General features: G+C 50.1%; 2 protein-coding genes across 2 annotated transcripts in view; one reads left to right on the forward strand and one right to left on the reverse strand.

Annotated features, from left to right (window-relative positions):
* The window catches only part of CSMD2 (CUB and Sushi multiple domains 2), a 653,956-nt gene that overhangs the window by 348,361 nt on the left and 280,615 nt on the right, over positions 1-24,980 (reverse strand). The window lies entirely within an intron of this gene.
* Positions 15,629-16,337, forward strand: HMGB4 (high mobility group box 4). Its single transcript, XM_036829377.1, has one exon. The coding sequence runs from the start codon at positions 15,733-15,735 to the stop codon at positions 16,312-16,314; it is 582 nt and encodes a 193-aa protein (XP_036685272.1). The 5' UTR covers positions 15,629-15,732; the 3' UTR covers positions 16,315-16,337.

Here is a 24,980-nt window from a genome sequence, read left to right on the forward strand (position 1 = left end):
CAAGGTTGTAACCAGAAGTCAGAAAGTCGGTATTCTCCAGCCCTGGGATCTGCATTAACCCCCAATGGTACAGGCTGGAGGAGCCCGAAGGGACATCCTCTGCCTCCCATTTCTCCCACACCTTCACCTGCTCCCAGGAATCCTGACGATGATTGTTCATTCCCGAGGCTTAAACTCAGGGCCCTGTGCATCTTTACTCTGCACTACTCCTGCCTCCTTGGACATAAATGCGCATTTGAGAGTTTTCTTGGCATCTATCAGAGAATGGGAGGCTTAAATGTTGGAAGCATCACATTAAACTGCCATTGCGATGGTATCATGCCTCACTCAAAACCCTCCAATAAAAAGAACAAACTACTGACACACACAACAACATGAATGATTCTCAAAAGCATTATGCTGAGTGATAAAAGAGTATATACTGTGTGAATCCCTTTATATGAAACTCTGGAAAAGACTAATCTACAGTGAGAGAAAGCACATCAGTGGTTGCCAAAGCTGGGGGTGAGAGGTACAGGTGGGGATTGCCTGGGAAGGAGCACAGGGGAACCTTCTGGGGTGATGAAAATGTTCTATATCTTGAATGAGATGGTGGTTATATGGCATATACACATTTGTCAAAGCCCCCAGAACTGTATATTTAAAATGGGTAATTTTAGGGACTTCCCTGGTGGTGCAGTGGTTAAGAATCCGCCTGCCAATGCAGGGGACACGGGTTCGAGCCCTGGTCTGGGAAGATCCCACATGCTGTGGAGCAACTAAGCCCGTGAGCCACAACTACTGAGTCTGTGCTCTGGAGCCCACGTGCCACAACTACTGAAGCCCGCACGCCTAGAGCCCGTGCTCCGCAACAACAGAAGCCACCGCAATGAGAAGCCCGCACGCCACAATGAAGAGTAGCCCCCGCTCGCCCGTGCACAGCAGCCAAGACCCAATGCAGAAAAAAATAAAATAAAATAAAATAAAATAGGTAATTTTATTTTATGTAAATTATACTTTAATAAAGTTAATTAAAAACAAATCTTCAGTGGCTCTAATCCTTAGAGTCAAAGACCGTACCAGGGTCTACAGGCCTTAAAAAAGCCAGTGTGTCTTCACCTCTCCTGTCTCCTCCTCTACTTACGCTTTACGCTCCAGCCACATGGCTCTCCATGCTGTTCAAAACTGGCCAGGACTGCTCCTGCCTCAGGGCCTTTGCACTTGACAGTTTCTCTGCCTGCTGGCTGGGTCTTCTCCCAGACCGCCACCTGGCTCACCCTCTCACTTCCTCAAAGCCTTTGGTCAAATGCCACCTTCCCAGTGAAGCCTTCCTGGTCTGACTTTTGCCTGCTTTCCCTCTCTGAGCACGTCACACAGACTTGCAGACAGACACACACACACACACACCCCATTCTCTAGTCAAACAGAAGACCTACGTGACCTGGAACACACACTGCTTTTTAGTGCTTCTCTGCCTTTGCGTGCTCATAATGCCTTTTCCCATTGCACCACCTGGCTGCACAGAGAGGTTAAGAAACTTGCACAAGGTCACACAGCTATTAAGTGGCAGAAGTGGGATTCAAACCCAAACCATCCCACTTATGCTAGATAGAGCCTCTGTACTCGGGGAAGGCAGTGGAACAGTGTAGGCTGAATTCCATCCTTTTCCTTTACTTTCCCTCCCTCCTCCCCCCAGGATCCTCTTTAATTTTGCTCCCTGTTAGAATCATAATTAAAGAAGAGAAACACAGAGAGAGATTCTCCCCTTCAAACCTTTCTGTCCATATTAACTTCACTATGAGGGGTCTGGGGAATTCCAAGTTCGCCCAGGAAATTGCTGCCGCAGTACAACATAAAATGTATTTAAGCAATTATGCTCATTTTTTTTTTCTTTTTGGTAAATTGACTTCCGTTAAATGGGGCTTCCTTAATGGAATCTGGCTTGGAGAGAATAAAAAAAAAAAATCACTCCCTTTAATGCATGTAGTTGGTTATGGAAAAAGTGGCTTTGAGTTCCTCTGCAGAAAGTTCTAAGCTCTGCTTTCAGTAATAGGAGAGCTCAGAGCAGGCTGTGTGGATAGCATTTCTTCTTAAGAAGCTTCTCGTACAGTCAGGATGTTGGGGTGCTGAGAGACATGCCCCACAAGATGACAATAGTGATCTGCAAGGAATTGCTGCCTAATTTTAAACTGAGAGGGAGGAATATTAGGAGATCTTGGTTTAAATCTCAGCATCCCTGAAAATGGACATCCTCAGGGGAACTTTCATTCATTCATTTACTCACCAAGCACATACTGTGTATAAGGTACTGTGCCTGCCGGTGGGTACCACTCCCACTGTGGTTCCCTAGATACAACAGTTCCTGCAAAGCCTGTCATCTACAAGGTTCGGCTTCACCGTCTCCTTCTCTGTGCAGCTCCTCGGTCAATAGCCTCTGGCTTCTGTGCTCCCAGCACACCTTCTGTGGGCTTTATCTCTTAACCAAGTTGTGTGCACAGCCTGGATCTGATTCAGGCTTGAAGAATCTTCCAGGGCCAAGCATAAACCACCCCTCCACCCCCGACCCACCCGGCCGGGGAGAAAGTGACATACAGGAGGTGCTTGCCACCCCACTCCCAAGCCCTCTGCCCTTCCCACCTGCTGTCTGCTCTCCCCGCTGGGGAATGGAGAGAACACCATGATGCAACCAGGGAAAGCCTTCTGGAAATGTCTGGGTGGTGGCAGCAAAGGACACCGAGGCCCTTGTTGGAGGCTGACTCCTGCTCCCCCGCCCAAGCTCCCTCTCACCCCTGACGTGAGCCTTTATTGACTCAGCCCTGACACCCAGTCTCATCACAAATGATTTCCATATCAGTTTTTCTTTAGCCAAACGCCTAGGACTCTTGTTATACTGAGGAAAACCCTTTTCCCAAGACAAACCTGTGATGTTACATATTTTCCAGGAACTGGGTGAATGTCTGGGGTGAGTGCAAGTCCCTTTTGGCTGTGGGCTGCTGGAGCCCCCCGGCCTCTAGACTTACCTTTGGAAAGAGGCCCTTTGGCTTCTTCCTGAGGTTCTGGTTCCCAGCAGTGCCTGCCCACCCCAGGTACTGACGCAGTTCTGAGAGGCCTGAGCTACCCTACAAAGATTCAACTCCTGGCTACCTAACTGTATGTTTTGGGGGTTGTTTTCTTTCTTTCTTTTTATTTTTAATTAATTAACTAATTAATTTATTTATTTTTGGCTGTGTTGGGTCTTCGTTTCTGTGCGAGGGCTTTCTCTAGTTGCGGCAAGTGGGGGCCACTCTTCATCGCGGTGCGTGGGCCTCTCACTATCGCGGCCTCTCCCGTTGCGGAGCACAGGCTCCAGTCGCGCAGGCTCAGTAGTTGTGGCTCACGGGCCTAGTTGCTCCACGGCATGTGGGATCTTCCCAGACCAGGGCTCGAACCCGTGTCCCCTGCATTGGCAGGCAGATTCTCAACCACTGTGCCACCAGGGAAGCCCTGGGGGTTGTTTTCTATGCTCTGAACAAACCAAAGCTTCCCCTCGCCCGTCATTCCTGCCCCTTAGCGTTCTCTCTCCCCATGATGTGCACCCTCCTCCCAGCCACCCCACCCGGGGATCATCCTTAACTCCTTCCATTCCTTCGCTCCCTTGGCCAACTGTGGCCACGTGGTCTTTACCTCACGACCGCATCGTTCCTCACCTGCGCTACAGAGACAGCCTTCTGATCTGCCCTCGGCCTCCATCCATCTTCCATACTCTGTGCGGGCACTTGCTCAAGTCATTGCCTTGCTGGAAACCCAGCAGCAAAGGTCCACTGGCTCCAGGATAAAGTCTAAGCTTTTTCATGTCTTCCCTCTCCAGTGACACCCACTTTGAGCTCCAGGCACTTTTATGTCTCCATGCCTTTGCATAGGCTATTCCCTCTGCCTGGAATGCCTTTTCCTGCTGCCCAACCTGGTTACCTGGGAGAATATCACTGATCCCATGAACCTAACAAAATGCCTCCTTTCCTCCACCTCTCCCTCTCCCTGCCCCTGTGGGAGGAGCAGTGCCCTCCATGTGTCCGCTTTGCACCTTGGACATGCCCCACCGCTGTACTGAGCACAGCAAACTGTAATCATCTTTTGACTTGAGGACCACCTCCCTGACTCGAAGGCGAGCTCCGTAAGCGCAGGGACAGAATTTTCTTTATCTCTGTGTGTCCAGCAACACAGCACAGTGCCTGGCGCACAGAACAAATCAGTTCCATAGAACCGGGCTTGGCAAACCACAGTGCGCCGTCCCTTTGTCAGTAAAGTTTCACTGGGTCACCACCGTGCTCATTCATTTACATATTGTCTGCCTTCAGGGTTACAAAGGCAGAGCTGAGTAGTTGTGACAGTAAGTATAACCTGCAAAGCTGAAAATCTTTACCTTGCCCTTTACAGAGTTTACTGACGCTGAACGTAGAAGCCTTGCCCGTGATGCAGTCGGTTGGTAAAAAATAATTTCTAAGTGGGGAATGATAAAAGAATACACTCATAGCTTAAACACTCCATTATAATGTAAAAACACTTGGAGGGACATGTTTTTTTTTTGCCAGTCCATGTAACTCGGGAGCAAGGTCTTCCCTTTGACCGTGGGTTTCTTCTCTGCATTGTCTATCTTGCATAAACTCCACCGATAATGCATCGCTCAACATTTCCAATTCTGCCACAGCTCCTCCAGTCAACAGATGATTATGGAGCACCTGCGATGTACCAAGCATTGTGCTAGGCACTGGGGATGCAGCAGTGGGCAAGACAGACCTCGTCCCTTCCCAGATGGAACCAGCTCAGTGGCGTGCCATTCTCTCACTCACTCACACCTAATATTTAGGAAGCAATTCTTTTTAGGGTGTCTCCTTCATGGAACCATGCCAAAGCATTCAATTTAGTTTCCAGAGATGCAACTATACTTCCTTTCACACTCATATTTCATCAGTTTATGTGATGTTTAATTTAAGTCACATAATTATAATAACAAGTATGACTGGCATCGAGAGAGTTGGCAACGAACCCATCCGATTCTCAGAAAGTGCAAGGCTCAGCTGGTGGGAGCACGGAGTGCACAGGCATTGGGGGTGGGGGAGGGAGACAGCCCGCAGGCAGCCAGCGCTGAGTGCCACGGGGCCTCGGGCAGGAAGATCCATCGAGCCTGGGAGTGCCAGCCACTCCAGGGAGCTGCTTGGGGGGAGATGGTTAAAGCACTTTTATGACACATGCTTTGTGAATGAATGAATGAATGAATGAATGAATGAGCAAACATGCAAATGACAGTCTCTTGCTTTCAACAGTGGGGCATCTTTTCTAACGCTATCCCCTTTGAGATCAGAAGAGTGGGAAACAGCCAGTCTTAACATCATATTTGAGAATTTCAGAGGCCTTCCAGGTCTGCTGCCTGGCTATGCACGAATCCCAGCTCCAGCATTCTGGACACATGGTCAGTCAAGGTGTGTTCTGAATGTTTCTAAAGGTGAAGACCTCACCTCCCAGCCAAACTCTCCTTGTCCACTTTGACCCACCCCACCCTTCTTCTAGCAACTTCCTTTTCATCCATCCTGTGTCGTCTTACAGCCACTGGCTCCCGGAAGCCAGGTGGGCTTCTCCCTGGTACCTCCTTTTCTCTTGTAAAGAGTCCTTACACTTGGTCCAAGCCAGTGCTTGTCTCATCACGCATCGCGCAGGGATCTGCTTCCCCACCAAACCACGAGCTCCCTAAAGACAGGAGCTGTTCCTTTCTTGTTCGGTTCTTCCCTCGGTACCTTGTGAGTGCCTGACACGTGGGAAGGGCTCGAGAAATACTGCTCACGGGAAGAAGGAACACTTAAATAAATGAACGGATGAACGAGGTCCTGCGGGAGGAAGCAGAGGGCATACGTGGGGAAAGCAGAGGAAAAGGCAGGTGAGCAGGGAAGCCTGGGGGCAGAGGGGAGGGGCTCGGAGGCCACGCGGGGTTTCGTCTTGGTCTCCCGTGAAGACGTGCTGCCCCAGCCCCTTGGGCCCTCAGCCCTCACTGTTCTCCCCATGTTCTGGGCAGCTGCTGGTACCTTCTGGGGAAACTCTTCTCGTGGTGACATGGCCCCAGGGCAGCAACGGTGGAGCCTGGTAATCAACGTGGGCAAATGTTCCCTCTGTCCCAGAAGCAACTCAATAAACTCAACAAATTATCATCGTTCTTCCCTGCTCGGCTAATTGTGAGCTCCAGGGAACCCACGCAAACTACATCAGGTACATGCTTGTCCTCCAGAAGCACTGCTCCCTGGAGGGTGTGTGTCTGAGCCCGGGAGGGCTGAGGGACAGAGCTCCTGGCTGTCTTTGCTGTCGGGATGAGAGTGGTATCATGATGTCCTGGGGCTGTGAGTTGAAGGGAACACAGTGAGAAGGTCTGGGGAGTGGCTTGGGGTGTTGGTTCCTTCCATTCCCAGCTCAGCCGCTCACCGGGCAGGACTGCTGGGGGAGGGGTGTCCTGCCTCTGTGGAGAGACCGTGCCCATGATGCTAAAGTGAATGGGGCTGGGTCTGGAGATGGGCACTGGCGCTGGGGGCCAAGCTCTGGGCAAGGGGGCTTGTGGTGGTTTCCCCAAAGCCTTTCAAGGGATGCCCAACTCTCTCCTTTTCTGTCTCCAGGCCTAACTATCCGGCAGTTCTAACTCTTTTCTGAGTGCTAAAGCCTCTGAAGATCAGTCTCCCTCCCTCGACACACAGCTCTGGGAAGGGGCAGCCTCGTGACACCAGGCCAGGCCAATCAGCTAATGGGACCGTACACGTGCAGTGACTGACAGAAGGCCTCACAGGCCTAGCTCTCCCAGGGGAGATTTGGGAAAAGGGTGTCCCAGCATCATCTCTTCCACCTCTGTTCCTGCCCCCCACCCCATCACTCTTATAAGACCCGACCTCCTCCAGGTCCCGCTCCAGTCTGACTGGGACAGAATCTAAGAGCAGTCTGGGCCCTGACCAGCTGCTGGGCCCTCAGCTGGCCATTCCCTGCCCCCAGCCCGAGCCTCTGTTGCCATAGATTAGACCTGAGATCCAGCCTGCAGACCTGATGGTCCCCATGCCTGAAGATGTCAAAGCCTACCCCCACCAGGCTTCACCCAGGAACAGGGTGCTGGCCTTAGGAGCCTCGTGACCAAGGTGTGCTCACACGCTACCTGGATCCTCTTCCCGTACTGGCTCAGGTCTCTGTCTAGGTGGAGACACCACCTGTCAGGTTCATCACCTGTCTTGTTCCCCTACAGAGGCAATAGGTTTAAGAAGGTCAGGGTTAAAGGCCAGGTCTCTAAAATCAGACAGCCCTGTATTTGAATCTGGGCTTGACTGTCGTCTAGCTGTGAAATGTGGGCATGTGCTATGAATTCTCTGAGCCTCGGTTTCTTCATCTGTGCAATGGGATTCTGTGCTCTTGCATATAACGTATCCAGGACTGTGCCTGACACAGTAGGTATCTCACAAATGTGAACTATTTTACTCCCTTGCTTAGGTCTGAGAAGAGAGGAGATGGGATCTTATCAGTGCCTGGAACCCTAGCCTCCAGAGAATACAGGGAGTAAGGAGACCCCAGAATAGTGTGGCCTCACTTCCCTGGGGAAATAAGGATGCCTGCGTCCACTCTGGTGGGAGCACAGTGCAGGGGTGAAAGGGCAGGGCACTCTGTGGCACCCAGCATAGCCGGTACACTTGGCTGCCACCTTCCTTCCCGCCCTCAGGCAGCCCCAGCCTGGCCTCCACCGGCTCGTGCTTACTCAGCCTTGCCCAGCTTCCGCCTGTCACTGTAACAGGAATCGGAGAAGGGACCTGCCCCCATTCCAGGGAGGGTGGCAATGTATGCCTTGCAGGGGCCTCTGGGGATTAAATTTGGATAATACTTCTCATCCAGAGGAAATGTTTGCAGATGGCTTATCGAGGAGCCGCCCACGCCAGCCTTTGCCTGCCACTCGACTGCCATTCTGAGTTTGAGCATCCTCAACGTTCCCTCTCCCCCTCCAGGAGGCAGCTAGCCAGCCCCGCCTGACGGTTCAGCAGCTCTGAAGCCCTGGCTGAGGGAGTGAACCTCCCAGGCGGCTGGAGAATGGATGGGCTAAACCGTCTCGGGGACCGGGGTTGCTAAGGTCAGTGAGGAAGCTATCCTAGAGTCAGATGGAGCTGGATTCCCATCCTGCCTCCACAACCACGGGCTGTGTGACCTGGGGAGGTTGCTTTCCTTCTCTGAGCCTCCCTTTCCCCAGCGTACCTCTCATAGTGTGACTACGATGATTCAGGGTGACGCAGTGATGCTGATAAACTCCTGCTGAGGCTTCAAAACAGCAGCCATCACTCTTGGTCAGGTCATAGCTCCGTGCAGCAAGGGAAACTCGTGGGCAAAGGGTCTAACATTTACTGAATCCAAAGCAGTTTGGGGCAGAGATTAAGCACATGGGCCCTGGAAGGCACCTGCCTGGGTTCAAGTCTCGGCTCTACACTTCCCAGCTGTCTAACTTTGGGCAGGTAACTGACCTGCTTTGTGCCTCGGTCTCCCCATGTATTTAATATGGATAACGACAGCACGTACCTCATAGAACTCTAGGAGGTTTACGTGAGATAGTGGGTTTACAAGCTCTGAGTACAGGGCTTGGCACACAGCAAGTGCTCAAGAAGCATTCGCTGTTATGGAGGGCCCACCATGTGCCAGTGCCGTCCGTACGCCACCTGAACAACGCACCAGAGACCCAGCCATTAGTATGGTGGAGCAAACACAAGCAGAGGGGAGAGGAAAGAGACAGGAAGGAAGGCTTGGAAATGGGGGAGGGGAGAGTTCCTGTCTTATATCACTCACCCCCAGCACATCTAAGTTAACGTCTTATATTCGTGGTTTCAAGTGGCGGAAATCCTGATTAAATCGGCGTGGAGTAGAGAAGGAATTATCGGCTGCCGTAGTCACACTGTAGCTGGCCCCAGGGATGACTAGACCCAGGGACTCAGATGCCACAGGCCCCTGTCTCTGGGTCCGTCTGTGCTGTGCTCTGTCTCTGGCTTCATCCTCGCTACTGCAGATGGTGCTGCTGGAGGCTGGGACTGTGGCCATACTTAGCAGCTCCCTGATTCACTCTCCCAGCTTCACCTCCAGAGAGAAAACGAAGATCTCTTCCCTTGGGTTCAATTAGGAAAAGCTCACTGGGAGCCTCTGATTAGTCTAGCTGGGGTTGTGTCTACTCCTGGGGCCGAGGGCATGGGCCCCTACCAGAACTCCATGACTGGTTTTGGGGACAGTTCTCCCAAAGAAGGAATGGGCTCGAAAGAAGGGAGGGGTTCCAGGCAGATAAAAGATGTCCACTGTGGTTGAAAGAGGCAGGGGTTTGGACAGAAAGATCAGGGGCCACTCTTCCTACTCTGTGGTGTCAGGGAGGGGCTTTGTCAAGGCCTGTGAGGGGTACCCACAGCTGGCTCTGGGGGTTATCTCCTCAGAGGTGGTCTTGTTCTAGCTCTCATCCTCTCCCCCTCTGCCACAACCTGCCAAAGGTAAACACGCATGCCTGGCCCCCCGCATGCTGACCCTATTCTTACACCTGATCATCTGTCCCATTTCCTGTCCACCTGTTCACTAGCCCACTGGGCTAGGTGCTGACCCCGTACTTGGCTTTGGCTAGCCTCTGCCCATGAGAGTGGACCCAGGCTCCATGTGTACCTGCCGAGGGGTTCAGTGGGCCATCCAGGTCAGTCTACATGCTGAACTCGGGGCATCTTATGACCTGGGGATAACTTCAGCAGGTGCATCTGGAATCAGGATCAACCCAGATGGGAAAAGTCTCCCCAGAACCCCGTAAGTGTTGAGATTTAGACACCTTCTCTCTTTCCACCTGCTCTCCTCCTGCAGTATTTGGCCTTGTTCCTTGCCAGCTTCCCCTTCTCCTTGGCCCCAAGGGAGTTCCTAGACGCTCAGTAGAGGTTAAACACATAGACTTTGGAGTCAAACCAACCTGAGTTTGAGGCCTGGCTCTGCCACTCATTGCTGTGAAATGAGAATAGAGTTGCAAAGACAGTATAGAAATTTCCTGTATACCCCTCCCCCAGCTTCCCCTAATATTAGCATCTTACATGACCACGGTCCATGTATCAAAACTAAGAAATCAACATTGGTACTGTACTATTAGCTCAATGGAAGACCTTATTCACATTTCCCCAGTTTTTCGGCTAACGTTCCCCAGTTTTTGTTCCAGGATCCAATCCAGTGTTTCACATTTGCCCTGGACAATTTAATCTTTCTCTCTCTAGGCTTCTGGAGGTGATCTACCTAAAGCATTATCATCATTTTTATTAAACTATCACGGTCACATCTGATTGAGTAACATTTCTTGGCATGAGGTCCATGCCAAAGAGCCTAGCTCTGCTTATGACCATGTCTTCCCCACCGGTCTGGCTTCCAGGAAATTTCAGATGCCTCCTACCACCACCAATCCTGAGACATATCCATCCCTCAAACACTGCTTATCCATGGCCATTAAAGCAGCAGCCTCAATGCTCCAGCAACTCAGCTACGGGTTGAAATGTGTGTGTGTGTGCACGAGCACACATGTGTGCACATGAGTGATGAGTGAGTGAGTGAGTGAATGAACTGAAAGAATAAAAGAGTGAATTAACTGGTAAGCCAGTGAGCGAATTAGTGACTTAATGAGTCAGTGACGGAGTGAAATGTGTAAAATCGACTAGATCACGCTCCCTACTCCCTCAACTCATCCACTAAGCGGCAGCATACATTTCTCATCTTTGTTAACGCAAGCAGGGGTTAAGAACAGCACAGGAATAGTTACAGACCACCAGTTGGATGAGAAGGATACTGTGTTCATTTCCTATTGCTGCTTTCACAAATTACTGCAAATTTAGTGGCGTAAAACAACACAGATTAATTATCTGACAGTTCTGGAGGTCAGAAGTCCAAAATGGGTATCACTGCGCCAAGGTCAAGGTGTCTGTGGGGCTGCACTCTCTCCGGAGGCTCTAGGGGTGAATCCGTTGGCTTGCCTCTCCCGGCTTCTAGTGGTTACCTTCATGTCTCGGCCTGTGGTCTCTTTCTGCATCTTCAAAGCCAACCGTGGAGCATCTTCAAATCTCTCTCTGACTCTGACCCTCCGCATCTGTCATCACATCTCCGTCTCTAACTCTGAAACTCCTGCCTTTCTCTGATATGGACCCATGTGATTACATCAGCCCCACTCGGATAGTCCAGGATAATCTTCCCATCCCCAAATCCTTAACATAATCATATCTGTGAAGTTCCTTTTGCCATGTAAGGTAACATATTCATGGGCTTTGGGGCCTAGGATGTGGACATCTTCGTGGAGTCGTTATTCTACCTGCCACAGAGGCCTCGCTCAGAGGGCAAGTGCAGCACTGATTCCCACCCCAAAGGAGAAAGGGCAGCAGGGGGATGGAGAGAGCATCACAGCATTTATCACGCGCCTCTGCCACGTACTTCTGCTTCTCATGTTGTTGTTGTTATGCCCTGGGATTTTTAAGATTTCCCCAAATTTGATGCTTGCCCCCAAACTTGAGAAACACTGTGACAGATGATATGCCAGGAGCATATGCTGCTACAGTTGAGGGTAAAATTTGCCCTAGGATTCCTGGAGAAGGATTAAGAGTGGCGTGCCTAAACCCTGGGTACACATTCCCATCAGCTGGGGAGATTTAAAAAAACTTCCCATCAGCTGGGAAGATTTAAAAAAACTTATTTTGAAATGAGCACAGAATTGCAAAGACAGTATAGAAATTTCCTGTATACCCCTCCCCTAGCTTCCCTTACTATTAGCATCTTTCATAACCATGATCCATCTAGCAAAACTAAGAAACCACACTGGTACATTAATATTGGCTCAGTGGAAGACTTTATCGCATCTCCCCAGGTTTCCCACTAGGGCCCCTTTTTGCTCCAGGATCCAGTCCAGCATTTCTCTTGCACGGGGGCATCATGTCTACAGAGTCTCCTCCAGTCTGTCGGCTTCTCAGGCTTTCCTTATTTTCTCAAGACCTTGAGACTTTTGTACTGGTCAAGTATTTTGTAGACTGACCTTTAATTTGGGTTGGTCTAATATTTTCTCACGATTAGACCAGGGTTATGGATTTGGGGGAAGAATACCACTGGGTGAGATGCTCTTATTATTGCATCATCGAAGGGGGGGTGTGATATCAGCATGGCCTATTACTGATAGTCTTTGCTTTGATCCCTTGGTTACAGTGGTATCTGCCCCCTTCCTCCACTATAAGGATGTCGCTTGTCCAGTTGGTGTTATCGCTGCCGAGAAAGAGGCTCTCACCTCCTCCGAGGTGGGGGGTCCATCCCAGCCTGCCTAAACAGTGTTTTCCAAATCCACCCATGGATTGTGACCCATTCACAGGTCATAAGATCAGACCGTGGGGTGCATTTTAAAGAAAAAAATAAAGTAGAGGAGACTATAACAGCATAGAATGGAGAAGAAAAGAGTACGTCACACACATAGTAGGTATAGTTTCGTGAAACTTCTGTTTCTGAAAACTTTATGTGCTCAGAGACCTTATCTTTACAACGGGGATAAAAGTAGCACGCCCCGACTCGCACCCCACACACAGAGTTGTCACGAGGATTAAATGAGCTGATACGGGTGAAGTGCTTAGAACAGAGGCACACATTAGGCATTGTATAAATATTATTATTATGAAGTGTGCACGTGCATAAATGGGTCATGGTGTAAAATACATTTCTTATTGTAGACTGCAATCCAAAAGTTTGCAAATACTGAACTCACATCTCTAGACTGGGGTGGGCAGGCTTACGAGCCCCAACCCAACGCCTGTGTTTGTGAAGTTTTACTGGGACACAGCCACTCGTTCGTTTACGTGTTGTCTTTTGAGCTACGATTGCAGAGCTGAGAACTTGCAACAGAAAATGCATGGCCCACAAAGCCTGCACTATTTATTACCTGGACCTCCAGAGCAGCACAGCCCTGCCTGGAGGTCATCTCATGGTACAAAGGACATTAGACACTTCTTCCTAAGCCACGTGGCCTTGTCCTGCCACCGCCCGGCAGGCACACTGGCCCCTGCAGGCCCCTCTGGGCTGTGTGACTGCCCAGCACTCAGGCCTCCAGAAGCTCGATACCCTTCTACTTTGGATGGATGCCCACACTTGCTTTATTTTTCCACCTCCGCTGTTCACGGTGGAAGGTTAGAAACACAGCACACTGGTCAGGGTCCCAGCAGGAAACAGATGGCCACTCAAATTAGAATAATTCGAGGAGTGTTTAACAAAGAGGCTATTTACAAAGGGATGGGCAAGGTGCTGGAAAGCCACAAGGGAGAGCCGAATCCTCAGAGGCTATTAAAGGTGGAGCTCTTACCACCCTCAGCAGGAGGGGACAAGGAGAGGGAACCTGGAAGGAGAGTCATTTCCAGACGATGCCTTAAGAGGAGCCGGGGCTTTCAGTCTGGGGATGGGGAGCCAGCTCCAGGCAACCCCGCGGGCTGGGAGCCAGAAGAGTAACTGCCTTGACCTCATCTCCCTCCCTCCCTGATCTCCTGTTGGGGTCCCCATCGGTCAAACTGGAGTGGAAGCCAGAGGGCATAGGAGCCAGTGATGTGGTCCATATGGGTCAGCTTCCCAGGACAGGGAGCAGGCTGGAGAAGGATGGAAAGGAGCAAACCTCAGATGCCAGCGCACACAGCATCGATTTAGAAAGTCCGGTGTACTTACTTCTCCCGCAGCTCCACTAGACAAAGGGGTGCCCTGCTTCACCCTGCCAAGTCGGGAATGTGGCCCCAAAACCAAAGGACTGTCATAGCTTTCACCTTAACTGTCTTCTCTTCCTAGATCTGCTAGGCTCCAGATGGTTATCATGGAGTTAATGTTCCTGGATCTTAACATCCTGAGAGGGAGCAGAAGGTTGTGAACAGAGGCACAGATAAGCTGCTGGGTGTTTTGTGAGTCTGAGCTGAAGCTGATTATCACGTATGGATGTTAGGCAAGTTCTTCCTCAGGCCTGAGGAACCTGTTAGGCAGGTTCTTCCTGGGCTTCCTTGGCAGCCCAGCTCAAGTCCAACGGACAGACGAGCCAACCTCTGGCCACCGTGGGACAAAGAACCAGAGTGGCAAAAAGCTCCCTAGGCTGAGAAGTGTCCCCAGATTAAACTGTTCCCACTGGCCAGACCTCTCTGCCCCCACCACTGGCCCGGACTCCCTGAGCTGGCACCTGGTATCTCACGGGCTCCCCAGTCCAGCCACAGAATTATAGCATGTCACCGGGAGGGTCTTTCCCTGGCCAGTGGAACACTGATTCCGCATCACTGATTTCACAGATGAGACATCATAGGCTTACAGGAAGGAAGGGACTGGCTTGGGTAGCCCAGCCGCCTCGTGGCGAGCTGGGACTAGAATTCAGGATTGGAGACTCTAGTCAATAGTCATCTTTCTTTTATGTAAGATGGAAGGTGAAATCGGTTGTGGGGCCCTGGAAATGGCCTTGGCCAAAATTCAAAACGGGGTCTAGCCTCAGGCAAGTTTCAGTGTCAGACTCAGCTCAGCGGCTGAGGCCATGCACCCGGACCCTAGGCCCCCCCCCCCAGGCAGCAGTTCTGTGCAGGCGGGATGAAGCAGAAGCTCCAGTCAGGCAAAATGGTTCAAATCCAGATCCAACCTGTTAGTGGCTGTTTTACCTTAAACAGGTTAATTTTATGCTAATGAGGTTCAGTGTTCCAGTTCTGTAAACTTGGCTCTGTCATCAACCACTGAGTGGTATCAACTCCATGACCAGGTAAACAAGTACTTCCGCAATGTCCAAAGGTCAATAAATGACACTTTTCCTTTCTTTTCCCTCCAGTTGGAAGACTGATGGAATGTTTGCAACTTTTTTCTCAAAAAGCCAGAGGCCGACTAGTTTGAGGGTAGCTGCTAGAGCTTTGTGCTCTAGCCCCACGAAACGGGGACCCCTGGGATAAAGGCAGGGGGGCCTCCTGATAGGCCAAGGATTCTGCCTCATTTTCATGGACTCAGGTGTAATTAGTAAAATCTTAAGGCTCTCCTCCCTTCTTCCCTAACCTCCACCCCACCCCCAATTTCCTCAGAGAAATGAAGAGTTCAGACGTATAGGCCAAGTGCTTGGGTTTTAAATTAGACAACTTTGTCCTGACAGGAACCGAGTCACAGCTGTCATACCTGATTATTTTTAGAGTTACTACTAAACTCTTTGTACAGGATGAACTGCCACCGTTCAAGGCAAAGAGAAAGACTTCACGTTTTATCATGACAGCTCTGGAGCCATCCACCTCCTCGTGTTCATTATTTCCAACCTGTCTCTGGAAGGGATGAGAAGGCATCTTGACAATCGTACGGCGGGGAAGGCAGACCCCGTGGCTTGTTACTACATCCGAGGGATGGAAAGCTCCGCAACTGAGCAAAGCCCACTGCCTCCAGGAAACCAAGGGGGTGGGGTACTGCTCCAGAGCCTTCTCTGGATGAACCATTATCTTTCACAAGAAGTGAAATTTGACCGCCAAGTAGCCAACCAATAAGAGCACCTGTATGCAAATGCCACCAGCCCTGGCCTGGAGTGGCCAGCTTGTGAGTGATGTCACAATCCCTTCTGACCCAACAATGCCACCACCACTGAAAAGGCGGACCCCTGCCTGCAGCTCTTACAGAGAGAAACATTCACCGCCAGCAGAGCACCTTCTAATTGCTCCTGGAGTGTGGCGGACAAAAGTCTCTGCTGTCTGAGTTATTAGATCCAGAAAATAAAATGACCCTATGAACATGGGGAAAGAAGTCCAGCTAAAGCCCAAGGCAAATGTCTCTTCTTACATCCACTTTTTGCTGAATTACAGAAACAAGTTCAAGCAGCAGCAGCCAAATACCTACCTTGGCTTTAAAGAGTTCTCTAGAAAGTGTTCGGAAAAATGGAGGTCTATCTCAAAGCAAGAAAAGGCCAAATATGAAGCCCTGGCTAAGCTCGACAAAGCCCGATACCAGGAAGAGATGATGAATTACTCTGGCAGGAAGAAGAAGAAGAGAAAGCGGGACCCCCACGCACCCAGACGACCACCATCGTCCTTCCTACTCTTCTGCCAAGACCACTATGCCCAGCTCAAGTGGGAGAATCCAAACTGGTCAGTAGTGCAGGTGGCAAAGGCCTCGGGGAAGATGTGGTCAGCAATGACAGACGACGAAAAACAGCCTTATGAACAAAGGGCAGCTCTCCTGAGAGCTAAGTACCAAGAGGAACTGGGCATCTACCGTAATGCCAGGAAGAAGAGCCTCCAAGGGTCGGCTAAGAACCAGCGCAGAGGGTTCAAACAAACTGAGTCAGACACAGCTGATGGATCCAATTAGAAATAAAATGCCATTCAATGGTACTGCCTGTCCCTGGTCTCGTGTGTAGCGTTAGAGGGGCCATCGCTGCCACTCTGGGCAACAAGTGAGTGGCATGGTGGAGCTGAGATCAGGGTTTGGAAACTGATCCCAGGAGGGGCTGGTTTTGAGAGAAGTGTCTGGAGAGTGTGTGGTCCGTACTTACCGGGCTTGGCTTGGGCAGGCAGGGTGGGGTGGGAATCTCCAGGTGGAAAGAAGCTAGGAGTCCTGGGGGTGGGAGCGTCCTGGTCCCAAGTGGGTCTCCAGGGTGGAGGACCCTACTCAGAGTGAAGTGAGCAAACGCCAGCCCTGCCACCCTCCTCGCCAGGAGGGCAAAAGGCCTGGAGTCCAGGTCAGGCTCCCAATTCAGGCCCCAGCAGAGGCTGGGAAACTGGAGTTTAGGTGGGCCTTAGGGGACTCAGTGTCTCCAGGGATTCCAGAACTGGTCCTCCAGCAAGGCTTAGATACTATTAGTGGGCCAGGATGAGACTCCAGTGGTGGTCCCTAGTCTAGTCACTAGGATGAAGCATGGTGCTGATTTTACAAAAACAGGCGTCTGACTCTGCCCCAAGTACTATAACTTGGAGAGAACCCTTTTCTCGACATTTTGGTGGGCATCTACCCGGTCATTTTTCTGTGGACGTAAGCACAACACACAGAGTGGACATTTGTTGCCTGTTTGACCACCCCGGCATCCATTCCTTTTCCTCCTGATCACAGGACACCGACTCCATCCTGACCAAGGCTGGATCAGATGGAATCCCCCTGGCTACAGTGATTGGCTCAGTGACGGTCATGTGACCCAAGTTGGTCCAATCGGAGTGGATCTCAGGACTTGTGTAAGCAATCCTAGGGGAGGATGCAGCCCCAGGGGCCGTTGGCAGCCATTTGCCTCATTCTTAGGCCAAAATGTTAGTCCCTTTGGCATCCTGAACTTTCCATTGAAGATAAGCCCACACGTTTTGGATTCTGTCTAATATAGTTTGAGTTCGGTTTTCTGCCACTTAAAATGAGTCAAAACTTGTCATTTGATACAAATGGAATTGTTCCGTCTACTATAACTGTATTTTTCAGGCAATAATACACTGTAGGCAACATTTCACACCAATCTAGATTGATATGGAATATTTTGAAATGGCTCTTGACTTCTGATATCAAAGAGACTGAGCCAAAATGCAAAATTACTTTTTTTGTCACCAGGTTCTGCATGCAACAGACTTCCTTAATTCCAGCTCTAAACCCTTATTCCATGAGGGATCTGCATCTCTGTAACCTGCTGTTGTTTCAAATTTTACTTTTGGAACAAAAATAAAAATACCTATTTTTGAACAGCCTTTTAGAACTGGGTCAGCCTTTAGGGGGTGAGAGGTAATAGAGTGGAGTGATTTAGAATTCAGGGTCTGGAATCAGGCCATTTACGAAGGGCTCCCATGCGCCAGACCCTGTGCTGGGTACCAGGAGGCCCAACGCAGTCTACTGTTAGGTTCCTGCCCTGACGAGAGGGATGGACACGGGCATAAACCACCGCCCTACAAGGCCTGAGGAGAGTGTAGACTGCACAAAGAGCTGGGGGTGGGAGCGAGTACCACCTACCGAGGCAACTGCTAAAGTCTTCATGGAAGAAGCAGCTTTATCCTCCTCAGCAACCTTGTACTCACGCTGGCCAGGTTCCTGTTCCCCCTCTCCCATTCCCCACAGGTGCTGCTCCAACTGGGCTCTGCTTCCCCTCCAGCCCAACCTCCAATCTCTCAGGAGACACCCTCATTTTCTGCTTCATTGAGAATATAGAGATCATCAAACAAAGCACTGTCGGTTTTCTTCTTTCTCAACGTGAAATCCACAGCCATCTTCCCTCCTGGTCTCATGCCTCATAGCTAGAACCCTCTCACTATCCTCTTCCTCACCGGCCTCGGGCCCTTACTCCTCACTGTAAAGCTGCTGACTCTCCAGCCTGTAAGCTTGCTGTCCTGACACAAGTGGTTCTGATCACTGGCAAGTAAGTTCTCGCTCCTTGGTCTCAGGCTTCTCATCTGTGTAAAGGGGATGATGCCTGCCCCTCAGGGTGTTTTAGTGATCAAATGATGCAACGCACGCAAAAGCATTTGGCACGGTCCTTAGCACATAAAAGGTACTGTGGTTGACCCTCTAGGGCAGCTGTCCTATGATTTCCCCCTCCTGGTGTTCACACCCTGGTACGACCCCCCTCCCATTAAATGTGGGCAGAACCTGTGACTTCCCTTTTTTTTTCCTTTTTTGGCCGCGCCACGCGGCATGCGGGATCTTAGTTCCCCGACCAGGGATCGTACCTGCGCCCCCTGTAGTGGAAGCATGGAGTCTTAACCACTGGACCACCAGAGAAGTCCCCCTGTGACTTGCCTTTAACCAACAGAATAGGGCAGGGGAGATGGGACATGATTTCCTCTGTGATTACACCATGGTGTATACAACTCTATCTTGCTGGTGGATTTGCTCTATAGAGATTCTTCCTGCTGGCTTGATGAAGTAAGTGGCCAAGCTGGGGAAGCCCACGTGGCAAGGAACTGTGGGGAATCTCTAGGAGTTGATGGTGCCTCAGACCAACAGCCAGGAAAAAACCGAAGCTCTCAGTCCTACAAACACAAGAAACTAAGTGCTGCAGCAACCACATGAGTGGGGAAGTGTATCCTTCCCCAGCTGAGCCTCCACATGAGAACTCAGCCCTGGTTGACACCTTGATTGCAGCCTTGTGAGACCTCAAGTGGTGGACCCAGCTAAGCTGTTACTGGATTCTGACCCAGAGAAATGGTGAGATAACGAACGTGTGTTGTTTTAAGCCAACAAGTTTGTGGTAATTGGCTACACAGCAATAGATAACTAATACAGTACTCAATAAATGCCAGCTTCCTCGTCATCTTAAAATAAACCATCTTTAACCTTTTTTCTCCCTCCAGCCTCTACCCGACCTGTTTCATTTCTTTTCCTTTGCTACCAACCTCTGGAAGGTGGTGAACGCCCCCCAGTGCTAATTAGATCCTGACTTGTACTCTGCAGTGGTTCCAGTGAGGCTGTCTTGTTTCCAGCCTGGCTCTTGGTGGGCAGCGGCTGTGTGTTACATGACAGTCCCCTCCGGGAAGAGGGCCCACACACAGCTGGACCCCAGCCCTCATGCCACTCTTTTCTGGTTTCCTCTGTGATTAATTACGTGGATGTGGGCGGCTAAGTCAGAGTTTTGACAACAGTTTGCAGCGCCCCCGCTGAAAACTAACTCTATTAACAGTCCTTTATGAAAAAGCCGACAGGAGGTTGTGAATCTGCTGGCTTCTAATGACTGTAATGTAATGACAGTGAAGGGGGAAGGAGGGGAGGAGGAGGAGAAGTAGGGGGAGCCTGGGTCTAAGATAATGGGCGAGAGGAAAAGCAGGCAGAAAACCTGGTGTGGTACCAGCATTCCATGCACACCCACTCGGCTGGGCTCAGGGGCCCCTGCCCTCGGGAAGAAGGAGGCTGAGTCTTTGGGCCCATGGCTGTCTTAATGCCTGAATCACTCCACTCTGACCCTTCTCTCCCAGAGCCTTTTCCTGTGTTCATTTATTCAGCAAATATTCGTGTCAATCTTAAGCCTGCAACGTACCAGGAACTGTTCTAGTACCAGGGAGGCAGCGAGGCCCCTGATCTCTTACAAATAAAAAAGTCAACAAATAAACACACCAGGTCATTTTTTGATAGTGTCAAGTGCTCTGAAGAAAATAAACCGGGCTAATGAGATAAACAATGACAAGTGGGGTTGAGGGCGCTTTAAATGGGTGGTCAGAGAAGATGACATTTGGGTTTTGATTTAAGGGACAAGAAGGAGCCAGGCCTGCCAAGTTCTTAGGGGAGAGTTGTTCAAGTAGAAGGACAGCAAGTGCAAAGATCCTGAGGCAGGAGTGAGCTTGGCACATTAGACAGAGGGAGGCTAGAATGCCTGGAGGGGTGAGTGAGTGGCTGAGATGCAGTTGGAGAGGGACAGGCCTTGGCAAGGAGTTTATTTTGAAACCTAAGGGCTATGGGAGCCAAAGAGGCTTTTCTGCAGGGGGATCCATGTGCTTCCATTTCCACTTCTGGTTAATGGTCATTCTAGAGTCTTCAAAGACTACCAATGCCAATAAGGGGATGCTAGCACCTCCCAGGTCTGCAAGAGAAAGAGGCAAGGCTAGCGAATACCAAATCCATGACCTTCTTCCCTTTTGGAGGGGAGATAATCAGGAGCCTCCACGTGGTCCTCCTGGGAGCAGCTGTAAGCTAAAAATCAAATGTGGAAGCTGTGAAACGTCTCTCCCTGTGACTTGTTTTCCCAGAGATGGGGGGAAGGACAGGCACGGGTGGCAAAATATTCCAGGGGCACACTGCTTCCCAGGCCTCAGATTTCCATGTGGAGCAGCTCCCACTAGACCAGTGGTTCTCAACTTTGAGGCTGCATTAGAATCACCTCAGACCTTATTAAGATACAGAATGCTGGGTCCCACCCCTAGAGTTTGATTCAGTTCTTCTGGGAGTTGGGCCTATAATTTGCATTTCTAAAAGTTCCCAGGTGGTACTGATGCTGGTGGCCCCGGGACCACGGAGGAGTTCTTTTTCCTCGCGAAGCCCTGGCATTTACTCTGAAGAGGAGGCAACACTGATCTGCCTAGTGACTTCGAGAGAGAGGAAGGGCTGACCTGCTCTTCCCCCGCCAACCCCAGCTGCAAAGTGTGTTCAGGTCTGCTCTCCAACCAGTTCATCGGTAATAAAGGTGAAAGGCTGATCCTCATCTGTCTTTCTCTTTCATCTGCCAACTGACTCTGAACTTGACAAAGGAATAAGTATTTATTTGTTTGTTTGTTTGTTTATTCATTTTTGGGGGCTTCCCTCAAATCCCAACGGAGAAGACGATCCCAGCTGCAAACAATCGATTAGCATCTGGGCCACACAGCATCACTGGGATCTTAGAGTTGATTTCAGCCTCCACTAAAGCATGTTTGGGGACAAAAAGGTTCCATTTCTGGGCCTATAAGACCGAGGATCAGGCCCCTGGCCAGGGTGAGGTCATCAGGGTGAAGTCACAAAGCCCTGGCACCTTTGTGTCTTGTCATGCACCTCTAATCACACGCCCACACACGATACCTACCCTCCAGGTGTGCTGGAGGATAAACGAAATGTCTGGGACATGCTTGTAAATGAAGTCTGATGCGTAAGAAGTGCCCAGTGGATGGGGGTGCCTGCCCTGGTCTCTAAGGGATGGTGCAAAGAAGGAGAGAACAACACACACCAAAGGCAGTTCAAGCAGGAGAAAGAGCTTGGCCAAAGGCCAAAAGGGGGTCATGTGACCCTGCAGACTGGCCTTGACCTCTGGGTGGATGAGCAGTGGCGCGCTGAGCGTTCCCGTGTGGCCATCCCCTCGTTAACAGTTGCCTTGCAACAGCTCCCCCTACTCGTTGCTCCCTTTCCAGCCCTTTCTCTGCTCCAGCTGGCTGAGCGATATGTGAAGACTCCTCCCCGTCAGCAGTGAAACATTTCAGTGGTTGCCCCTCACTACAGGAGTCTGACACAGGATAATCAGGCCATTGCTGCCTCGCGAGTTGCACTGTCGCCCACACTCAGCTTCTGAAATGGCTCCCAGTGAACCAGGCCTTCTGGTATTCACACCCTTGTGTGATTCTTCCCTTTGAGTGTGGGCTGGACCTAATGACTTCCTTCTGATGCACAGAATAGGGCCGAAGTGATAGGATGTCACTTCTTCGGAAGGGACTAGGCTATGAAAGACTCTCTCTGCCTCTCTCTCTTTCTCGCTTGCTCAAAGCAAACTGACATGTTGAAAGCCACCCTGTAGAGAGGCCCACGTGGCAAGGAATTGAGGGTGGCTTCTGGCCAATGCCAGCGAGGAACTGAGGCCCTCAGACAGCCGGCAAGGACCTGAATCCTGCCAGCAACCGTGAGTAAGCTTGGAAGTAGACCGCTCCCCAGCTCCGTGGACACCTTTATTGCAACTTTATGACAGGTCCGGCTAAGCCGTACCTGATTCCTGACCCGTAGCAACTAAGGTGATAGATGTGGTTTCATGGCACTAAGGTTTGGGATAATTTGTTGCAAACTGAAACAGACAATGAATACAGATTTTGGTATCAAGAGGGGGATAGTGCCATGAAAAATATCTTAAAAAGTGAGATGTCTTTGGAACCAGCAGTGGGTAGAGGCTGGGAGTATTCTGAAGACCTTGTTCGAGAAACCTGGACTTTGAGGATGTTGCTGGTGAAGGCTCAAAAGGAAGTGAGAACATGTTACTGGAAACTGGAGGAAAGGGATCCTTGTTATGCAGTGGAAGAAAGTTTAGTGACAATGTCGTCTGCAGGGATGTGGAAGGCAGGACATGCACTGAATCAACTTTGTGATCTAGCTAAGGAGGTGTCCAAGCAAAGGGTTGAAGGTACTGGCTGGTTTCTTCTTGCTGCTTATGCGAGAAGAGAGATAAATTGAGGGAAAGGTGGTTGAAAAGGAGCCAGACTTCATAGTTTGGAAAGTTCTCAGCCTCCCAAGACAGCAAAGGATGCTAAAATTAAGAGATGGCTTTGAGCAGTGTCGAGAAAACGTGGTCTGGAGATAAAGCTGAGGGTGTGAGTGTGCAGCCTTTGGCTAAGACCTAGGAAAGATCAAAGGACTGTAGTATTATTCTGCCACATAAAGGCCCTTTAAAGAGATTAGGGCGGGCCTTACAGATCCTCAAGATCAAACAATAGGGCCTCTGGAAAGCATATGAGCATCGTCCCTTGGCCATCTTACTGGAAGCCCAAGGTAGAGAAGTTTAGTTCAAAGAAATCTGTGGTTGTGGCTTTTGTGTAAGAGAGTGACTCTCAATGAAATTTACAGGAGACCCACAAAGTTTTGGAGAAAACTATTATCAGAAGAAACACTGTCAGCTTGGACTAAAAAGGACAGAGACAGTACAAAACAAAAAGAGGTCACTGGACTCCCAAAATTCTCAGCAGGAAGCAGGCTGAAGAAAAGTCAGCTTCAAACATGCACTTCCTTTCATGAAGACAAAAAAAAAAAAGGAAGACTCAGAGGGAGAAACCAAGAACTCAGAAGGTGAAGTTAAATATTCCCAGATTTTAAAACTAATCAAGAATCTTCCAATATATTCCTGGATGGATTTCAGAATTGTTATGGACCAGGGACTTTTTTCTGCCTCACACTGTCCCCCCCTTTTGAGTAAGAATGTCTAGAGCCATTACCCTGTACCTATCCCACCACTGTATGTCAGGTGTGTGGGGACAGAGAACTTGTCTGTTTAGTTTTGCAGAGCTACTGATCCAGAGTAACAGTACTCTAGGACCTGTACTCAAGGAACTACACCCAAGAGCCTCAATCACACTTGAACTTGATTTAGATGGTGAGAGCTGATGCTTTCATGGGATGAGGCTTTTGGGGGCCTTGGGAAGGGGTAACTGTGTGTCGCATGTGGCAAGGACATGAATCATTGGGGGCCGGAGGGCAGCTGGCGGTAGGCAGCTTCAGAAGTGACTAAACGCTCTTTGTCTCCTGGCATTCACACCCTTGTACAGCCCCCTCCCCTGGTGTGTGGGCTGGACCTAGTGACTTCCAACACAGGGAATAAAGTGATGGGCTGCCGTCTCTGAGATTAGGTTATAAAAGACTGTGACTCCCATCTTCCTCTCTCTCGGAGTCACTCTGACGAAGCCAGCAGCCATGTTGAAAGCTACCCTATGGAAAGGAAGGGAGGTAGCCTCTGGTCAGCAGCACTGAGGAACTCAAAATCCTCCAAAGCACCCTGGGAATAAGCTTGGAGCAAATCCTTTTCCCCAGCTGAGCTTTGAGATGATCACAGCCCTGGAATACTCCTTGATGGCAGCCCTGTGAGAAACTCTAAGCCTGGAGAACCCAGCTAAGCCACATCCAGATTCCTAACATGCAGACAAGGTGACATAATAAACGTTGCTTCAAACCATAAGTTTTGGGATGATTTGTTATGCAGGAGTAGATACTTAACACACCCACCCTAAGGTCCTGCCCTACAGTATTTCTCCCAGAAACACTATACTCTCCTCAGGACCTTTGCACATGCTACTCCAGGCTGAACTCATCCTACCTTTTAGGTCTGGTAAACTTCCACCTTCAGACAAGACTCAGGTCAAGTGTCCCTTCCTCCAGGAAGCCCTCTTGGACCCTCCCACCCTCCTCTGTGCTCCCATATCACATCACCATCTCGTTCATATCACATCTTAACTAGTGTTTGTCTTGACTAGTGAAGGAGGGCAGGTGCATTGCCTTATTCATCCTGGTACCCTTAAAATCTAACACAATGCTTGACATGAAGTAAAATAATAATAGAAAACGGTTATTTATGTACCTATGCCATGCCTGGTAGTGTTTGAGGCAATCCTACCGATCTTATTTACTAATAAACTCAATGAGGCAGAAACTTTAAACACCCCCATTTTGCAGATGAGGAACTGAGACTCTAGGCGAAGCGCTTGGTGCTGGAAAATGAGCCGTGGAACCCTCCCATCCCCGGCTTGGCAGTGTCAGTTCCCTCCTCTCTCTCGGGAACTCTACACAGGCAGAGTTGGGCCAGGAGGCCTCCTGAGCACCCAGACACATACTCTGTGTTTGGCATTTCCAGAGAAATACCTGGA

This window comes from Balaenoptera musculus, chromosome 1 (assembly GCF_009873245.2).
Source record: "Balaenoptera musculus isolate JJ_BM4_2016_0621 chromosome 1, mBalMus1.pri.v3, whole genome shotgun sequence".
Classification (NCBI taxonomy): domain Eukaryota; kingdom Metazoa; phylum Chordata; class Mammalia; order Artiodactyla; family Balaenopteridae; genus Balaenoptera; species Balaenoptera musculus.

What these genes read in the sequence shown, in the direction of transcription:
- HMGB4 (XM_036829377.1), top strand. Translation starts at nt 15,733, where the DNA reads ATGAACATGGGGAAAGAAGTCCAGCTAAAGCCCAAGGCAAATGTCTCT.